This window comes from Penaeus vannamei, chromosome 14 (genome assembly GCF_042767895.1).
Source record: "Penaeus vannamei isolate JL-2024 chromosome 14, ASM4276789v1, whole genome shotgun sequence".
In the NCBI taxonomy this organism is placed as follows: Eukaryota; Metazoa; Arthropoda; class Malacostraca; order Decapoda; family Penaeidae; genus Penaeus; species Penaeus vannamei.
This window is the reverse complement of record NC_091562.1, coordinates 668,288-675,787: the sequence shown is the minus strand read 5'-3', so window position 1 is coordinate 675,787 and position 7,500 is coordinate 668,288. Positions and strand designations below refer to the sequence as shown.

General features: G+C 50.4%; 1 protein-coding gene across 3 annotated transcripts in view; it reads left to right on the top strand.

Annotated features, from left to right (window-relative positions):
- The window catches only part of LOC113814358 (SUN domain-containing ossification factor), a 118,841-nt gene that overhangs the window by 72,658 nt on the left and 38,683 nt on the right, over positions 1-7,500 (top strand). The window contains exon 1 of one of the 3 annotated variants that reach the window (XM_070129560.1): positions 5,419-5,576. The exons of the other annotated variants lie outside the window; for them this stretch is intronic. Coding sequence (XP_069985661.1) covers positions 5,458-5,576 — 119 coding nt within the window. The 5' untranslated portion in view covers positions 5,419-5,457. Of the gene's footprint in view, positions 1-5,418; positions 5,577-7,500 lie in introns of those variants that run through there. 3 annotated transcript variants of the gene reach the window in all.

Sequence of the window (7,500 nt, the reverse complement as noted above, 5' to 3'; positions counted from 1 at the left end):
AGGAGGACGACAGTGATGATAATGATGGTAGTGGTGATGATGATGGTGACGATGATGATAATGACGACGACGACGATGATGACAGTGATGATAATGATGGTGGTGGTGATGATGATGATGATGATGAATAAGAGAGAGGGGGAAGAGGACATGGAAGGAGAAAAAGGGACAGAGGAAGGGAGGAGCGAGGGATATTGTGAAGTGCATAGATAGGCAGAAAGACGTCTTTCAAAACGTAAAGAGACAAAAGAAAATATCATTAAAGGGGAAGAGGAAAATACATTACACAGTGAAAGTTCGATGGAAACGGGAAGAATACGGTGTTTATGCCGTGTGCGAACAGGATATGTAGAGGAATCGATATCTTTGTATGAGAGAGAGAGAGAGAGAGAGAGAGGGAGAGGGAGAGGGAGAGGGAGAGGGGGGGGGAGGGAGAGGGGGGAAAGAAGGAGAGAGAGAGAGACAGAGACAGAGGGAGAAGGAACGAGAAAGACTCGGAAAGATCGTAGATGCAAGCAGAGTCTTAGCAACAAGCGCCTCTCTTTTTTCCCCCACTCTTTTTGCGTGCAGTTTGCCCCGGGGCCGCGGAGCCTGGGTGAGCGTCCTTGTGCTTTCTGCTCCGTCCAAGGCGGTCGAGTCCTTTGTTGGTTTTCCTTATGCTGCTCAAAATCAGCTGTTCCTCGCGACCCCGCTTCGGCTTTTTCGTGTTTCCTCGCGTTGGCCGGAGGCTCGCGAACGCTCTGGAGGGACGGGTGAAGGGAGAGAGAAAAGAGGCGGTCGGCAGGCAATTATTTTGTATCAGTCGGGTCTCCCTGCACTGCAATCAACCTTACGTACTCATGCTCCTCCGCCTCCCCTTCCCATTCCCCTCCCTCCCTCCCTCCCTCTCAGACACACATGCCACACACTGCCCGCCGTATCCTTCTCGTCCTTCGCTCCTCACCCCACATCCCCCCCTCCCCCACTCCCCCCCTGGCGAGACGAACGGCCTTGAGGTCTGTGCGCCAAAACGGGAGTGGGATGAGGGGCAATTTTGATGTTGCTTTGCTTTCAACTCGCAACGCTGCCGGCCCGCCACACGAGCACACGCGCGCGCGCACTCGGACCCCGCTGCTGGCGCCACGACGCTTCAAGGGGAACCAGCGGAGCGTGGAGAGATCGTACGGGCGTGAGAAGGGAAGGGGAAGGCGGGGGAAGGGCTGGGAAGGCATGGGAAGGAGGAGGAAGGGAAGGGGAAGAAGGAGGGGGAGGGAGGGAAGGGGAAGGGCTGAGGATTCATAGGAAGGGGGAGGAAGGGAGGGAAGGGGATGGAGGGGAGAGCGCCTAGCGGGAGGGGGACAAGAGTAGGGAGGGAGGGAGGGAGAGAGGGAGGGCGGGGGTGGCCAGTACTGCGCAAAAGGCACCTCCCGAGAGCATTGTTTACCCTCGCCATTGCACAGGCACGTCGGACAACAGGCCACCTTGGTCAAGCGGCCTCTCGTCTCTTACTCTTTCATCCGAGCGTTTCTTTCCTCCTCCTCTCGCCTGCGCTACCTCCTTCCCTGGAATCTTGGGTAATAATCTCTTTCTTTCTTGCCCTCTCTCTCCCCTTCCTCCTCCCCCTCCCCCATCCCTCTCTCTCCGTCTCCCTCGCCCTTTTATCACATATCTATCTATCTATGGATCTATCTTTTTTCTTCCTTCTCTTCCCCCTCTGTCCTTCCATCCTTCCTCCTCCCCCTCCCTCACTCCATCCTGTTTCCCTCAATCATTCACTCACATCCTCCCTTCCCTTCCCTCCCTCCCTCCCTCCCTCTCTCCCTCCTTCCTCTCCCCTTCCCATTGCTTTGCCGTAGCCACGCTTTCTGTTAGCATGCAACGCCGCTGTTCGGGTACGCATTCCCTTCGCAAAATCTCCGGGTGAATGCCGTATGCCCCCGGTGGCTCGCTGTCATTCTTTTGTCTTTCGTGGTCGTCATTTTATTTTAATTTTTTGTATATTTTTTAATTTTTTGTGTGTATTTTGTTTTAGTTATTTGTTTATCTGTCTTTTATTTGTTTTGGATAATGGCGTCATCGCTTTGAGAGTCGTGTTTGTGTGTTGCCGCGCGCCGCCGTTGTCGTCTTTGATATCCACCCACCACCGTCCATCATCGCCATCTCCGCCACCTTTCACCACCACCATCCCCATCACCATCATCACCACCGTTCACCACCACCATATCCACCAACACCGTCACCATCCACCACCACTATCTACACCATCATCACTATCTATACCATCATCACTATATACACCATCATCACTATCTACACCATCATCACTATCTGCACCATCATCACTATCTACACCATCACCACCATTCACCACCATCTCCACCATTCACCACCATCTTCACCACATAAGAGCAGCATCAGAAGGAAGGTCATCGGGTAGCTCAGCTGATCAATACCAACGAATATTTAACACTGCTTATAGAGGGGTATGTGTGTGGCTGTGTGTGCGTGTGTGTGTGTGCGTGTCTCCGTGGATGAGGCGTGGGGTTTGATGTGGGAGGAGGGAGGGGTGGGTGGTTATGTTTGCGCGCGCGTGTGTGTGTGTGTGAGTTTGTCTGTTTGTTTGTGAATGTGTTTGGGTGGGCATTTATGAATGGGCGCATGTGTATATGTACGTGTATGTGTACGTATAGGTGGGCGCAACACAATTACGTGACACAATTATACACGCCGTTACACAGACTTCAACGCAAAAGTTAATTCCATTGTATGTTTGTTTTTTCTAATGAATTAGAGCACCTTTTGATGTTTATTTTCGTTGGCTGTTGCGTTTTATCTTGTTTTAGGAGCTTCCTGTTTTTGGCTTGAATGATGGATTGTTTCGTTTGTTTGTTTTATGTGTAGTTGGTGATTTTCAGTGTTTTGATTTTGTTGTCATGTATTTATTATTGTTGTTATCATTATTATTGCTATTATTATTATTATTATTATTATTATTATTATTATGATTTTTATTACTATTATTATTACTATCATTATCATTCCTGTTTCTACTACTAGTACTGTTATTCTTGTAGTAATTGCGTCATTGATATATCAAAATTACTAATGATTATTATTTTCTTCTTTCCAGGTAAGAATGGAAAACAGAACCTCTGCACACCAGTCAAGCAGACGTGCAAGTGGTAGGTGTTAGGGAGGGAGCGAGAGAGAGGGGGAGAGGGAAGGGGGGGAGGAGAGGGGTGGTGGTATGGAGGGAGGAGAGGGGAAAAGGTGGGATGGTGGTAGGTGGCAGGGAGGGAGCGAGGGGAGGGGAAGGGGTGGTGTTATGGAGGGAGAGAAGGGGATGGGAGGGGAAGGGGGTGGGATGGTGGTAGGTGGTAGGGAGGGAGCGAGGGGAGGGGAAGGGGGTGGGATGGTGGTAGGTGGTAGGGAGGGAGCGAGGGGAGGGGTAGGGCGAGGGGGCGGGGAAGGGGTAGGATGGTGGTAGTTGGTTGGGAGGGAGAGAGGGGGAGGTGGAAGGGGGCAAGTGACGGTGATGTTGGCGGCTTTGGTGGTGTTGGTTCTGGTGATGGTGGTGTGTGATGGCGGCGATAGTGTCAGCTGCTGTGACGGTAATTGTGATGATCGTGATGTTGTAGATACTCATAATGGTGGTGGTGGCTATTGAGAGGGAGGGGTTGGTTGGAAAAAAAAAAATAAGGAGAGGGGGATTGAGGGAGGAATGGGTGGTAGGGGGGAGGGGGAGGAGGAGGAGAAAGGAGGGGAAACGGGGCTTAGGTGTGAGAATTGAAAGAGAGCAAGAGGGAAGTAGAAGGGGAATGGAGGAGATAGGGGGGAGTGGGGAGGGCGGAGGGGGGAGGGGGGAGGGGGGAGCAAGCGGCGGTCGGGGTCATTGAATCGGGGATAGTTATGTAATGTGGCGCCGGAGTGAAGGGGGAAAGTATGGCAAAGAGAATGGCGCTGGCAATGGCGGTGCGAAGAGAGGGGGTGGGTGGAGAGGGTATGCGGGGAGGGGGAGGGGGGAGGGAGGGGGACAGACAGAAAGAAATAAAGAAAGTTAGAAAGAATAAAAAGAAAGAAAGAAAGAAAGACAGACAGAAAGAACTAGGGAAACAGACAGACACTCATTCACGCACGCACTCACGCACTCGCACACTCACTCACTCACTCACTCACTCCTTCCCTCACTCTCTCCCTCACTCTCTCTCTCTCTCACACACACACGCACACTCACACACACACGCACGCACGCACACACACACACACATACGCACACACACACGCACACACACACACACACACACACACGCACGCACGCACGCACGCACGCACGCACACACACACACACACACACACACACACACACACACACACGCACGCACGCACGCACGCACGCACACACACACACACACACACACACACACACACACACACACACACACACACACACGCACGCACACGCACACGCACACGCACACGCACGCACACACACAAAACACACACAACGCACACACAATACACACACGCGCGCTCGCGCACAGGTGCGCTTACTAGATGGACAGACAAACGGAGACAGACAGACAGACAGAGAGGGCGGGAGAGGGACGCGCAATGACAGGTGTAATTTCCCTGTGCAGGTGTTCCGAAGGTTGTTGACAGAAGATTGCTTAGATGAAAGAGGGAAAAAGAAAGAAAGAAAGAAAAAGAGAGACAGACAGACAGACAGAGAGTTGGAAGAATGCAGGAAAAGGAGGAAAGCGAGAGAAGAAATACTCGGGGTCTAATTGCTGGTCATAGCATAAACACCGATAATGCGCAGACACAAAAAAGGTGACACGTCATTAGTTACTAGTCAGTGTTGGTGTGTACGTGTGCTTGTGTGTGTGTGTGTGTGTGTATTTCCCATGAGATAAGCGCTCCTGTTCACCTCTCGGGGATGAGTGAGTTTGTGGTGTTTGTTTGTTGTTTGTGGTGCGTGGAGGATGGGGGTAGGCCTATGGGGGGGGGGGAGATCGAAATCTCACATGGTCAGGGAAGACAAGGAAGGGAAGGAGGAGGAGGAGGAGGAGGAGGGGAAGGGGTGGGGGTGAAGAGCACAGGTAACAGGGGACACAGGGATGGAGGGTGGGAGAGGGGAAGGGAGGAGAAGGGAGGAGTTCGACTCGGGTGTAGTGAGGTGAGGTGACGTATACCCCCACATGATGTGCCAGTCTCAGTTTCCTTCTCATTTGCCACTCATCTCCCTCCCCCTCCTTCCCCCTCCTTCCCCCTTTCCCCCTCCCTCCCTCTCCCTCCCTCTCTCACCTTCCCTGCCTCCCTCTCCCTCCCTCCCTCCCTCCCTGCCTATCTCCTTTCCCCTCCCTCCCTCTCCCTTCCCACCTCCCCTCACCCCCCACGCCCCCCTCTGACGCGCGTGAGTCCAGCCGCTGCTTGGGTTTTGCTTGAATCATTCGCGCTTGAGCCTTCGGGGGTGGCGGGATGCCCTCGCCTGTCGTGTCGGTGCTTGCAGTCGCGGTACTCGTCGGCACAACGGCCACTGACGCTTGGACCGGCAGGAGGTGCGAGGTCTGTCGGACGCGCCGCCGCTTGCACATTAGGTAGGCCTACCTTCGGGGTCGTGGGTCGTGGGTTGTGGGTGTCGTTTGTGCCGGGATTGTGTTTGCTGTTGTGATGGTGGTGGTGGTGGTGGTGATTGTTATTGTTATTGATTGTTATTATTATTGTTATTTTTATTGTTATTATTGTTTTCGTTGTTATTGACATTGTTATAGTTATTACTATTACCATTACTATCACTATTACTATTACTATTACTATCACTATTACTATCACTATCGCTACTAATTTTGATATTAATGTTATTGTAATAATGATAATGATAATTATTGTTGTTGTTGTTTTTTGTTATTATTATTCATTATTACTACTACAACTACTATAATTATTATTGCTGGTATTATTGTAATCATTATTTTTCCCTACTGTTATTACTACTGGTATCAGTATCACTAATACCATTACTATCATAATCATCGCCATCATTATTTCCTCCAACTTTTTTATCCCGGTATTTTCTCTTTTTTCTAAGACTGTAAAATCGTGGAGGAAAAAAGTGTAGAAACGAATCATGATCAGCTGTGCCGTTTTCTATGCGGATTTTAGCGCTGCGGAATTTTACGAGGAGCGGTGTTAACAGGTGTCGAGGAAGACATACGCTGTTTTATGTTTTATTCTGTTTTGATGCTAAGGAAAAGAAACAAAAACAAACAAAATCAAAGCGTGTGCGAAGGGAAGATGTGTGTTTGTTATGTTTCGTGTTTTTGTGTGATTTTTTTTCGCCTTTTGTTTGTGAGTTATTGTGGTAGTGATAGAAATAGAAATTCGTATGTGTGTATATTCAGTGTGCATTATTTTTAAGCGTGTTTTGCGGTGGCGGTAGAAAAAAAAACAGGGTGTGGAATGCCTTTTAAGGAAGTGTGTTCCCGATTTAGTTCCATTTGTTCGTGACTCGTGAGAGAGAACAATACAGAAAACGCTTTTTATTCGCCGTGCAGCCATCGCGCGTGATATTGTATAAAGCAAACGGGAAACTAAAAAAAGAAAAAAAAAAGAATGGGAAAAGATAGACATAAGAACGGAATGAATGAAAAGAAGACAGAAATATCGCTTTGGGACAATGCCTCGAAACAGCCCATTGCAGTGCCGGGGGATCTGTTGCACATGGAAGGCCTCCGAAGTGCTATACCAGGCCGCGGAGTGTGACGTAAAGGGAACACAAGGAAGGTCTGTCCCCGTGAGCGAAGCGAGGACCTAACCGGGATAACGAGGGATAAAGGAGAGAGATAGGATAAGGAAAAAAGGGAGGAAGAGAGTAGGAAGAGGAGAAGGGGGAGGGGGTGGATAGAGGAAGAGGAGAGGGAGGGAGGATGGAAGGATAAGGAAAGGGATAGACGATAGATGAATGCGGGAGTGAGGAAGGATGGGAGAGAGGGTAATCAAGAAATTGTGAGAGGGAGAAGGGAACGGGGATTAGGGAGACAGGAGGAAAAGGGAAAGGAGAGAGAGAAGGGATACGGAAAGGAGGGAGAGAGGATAATGGAATGGAGGAGAGGGGAAGTAGAGAAAGAGAGGAATGGGGAGGATAGGAGGGAAGAGACGACAAGGCAGGGGAGGGAGGGAAGGGGGAAGGATAGTCTGCACGAGGGAGGAGTTTGTGTGTGTATGTGTATGGGTGATCAGGAAAGGGTGGAGGGTGTGGGAGGTGGGTGGGGGCGTGGCAGGTGTATGCAGGTGAGTGAGAGACTGAGTCCAGGGGTCGCGGTGATGGCTGACCGATAAAAAGAGAGAGAGAGAGAGAGTGAGTGAGTGAGTGAGTGAGTGAGTGAGTGTGTTTGGAGAGACAGGTGCGAGAGAGCAACTTAAAGTAGGAAATGGGAGGAAGGGTGAGAGAAAGATTCGGAGGAGAAATAGAGACAGATAAGCAGGCAGGGAGAAGCGGGGAGAGAGTGAGGGGAGTGGAGA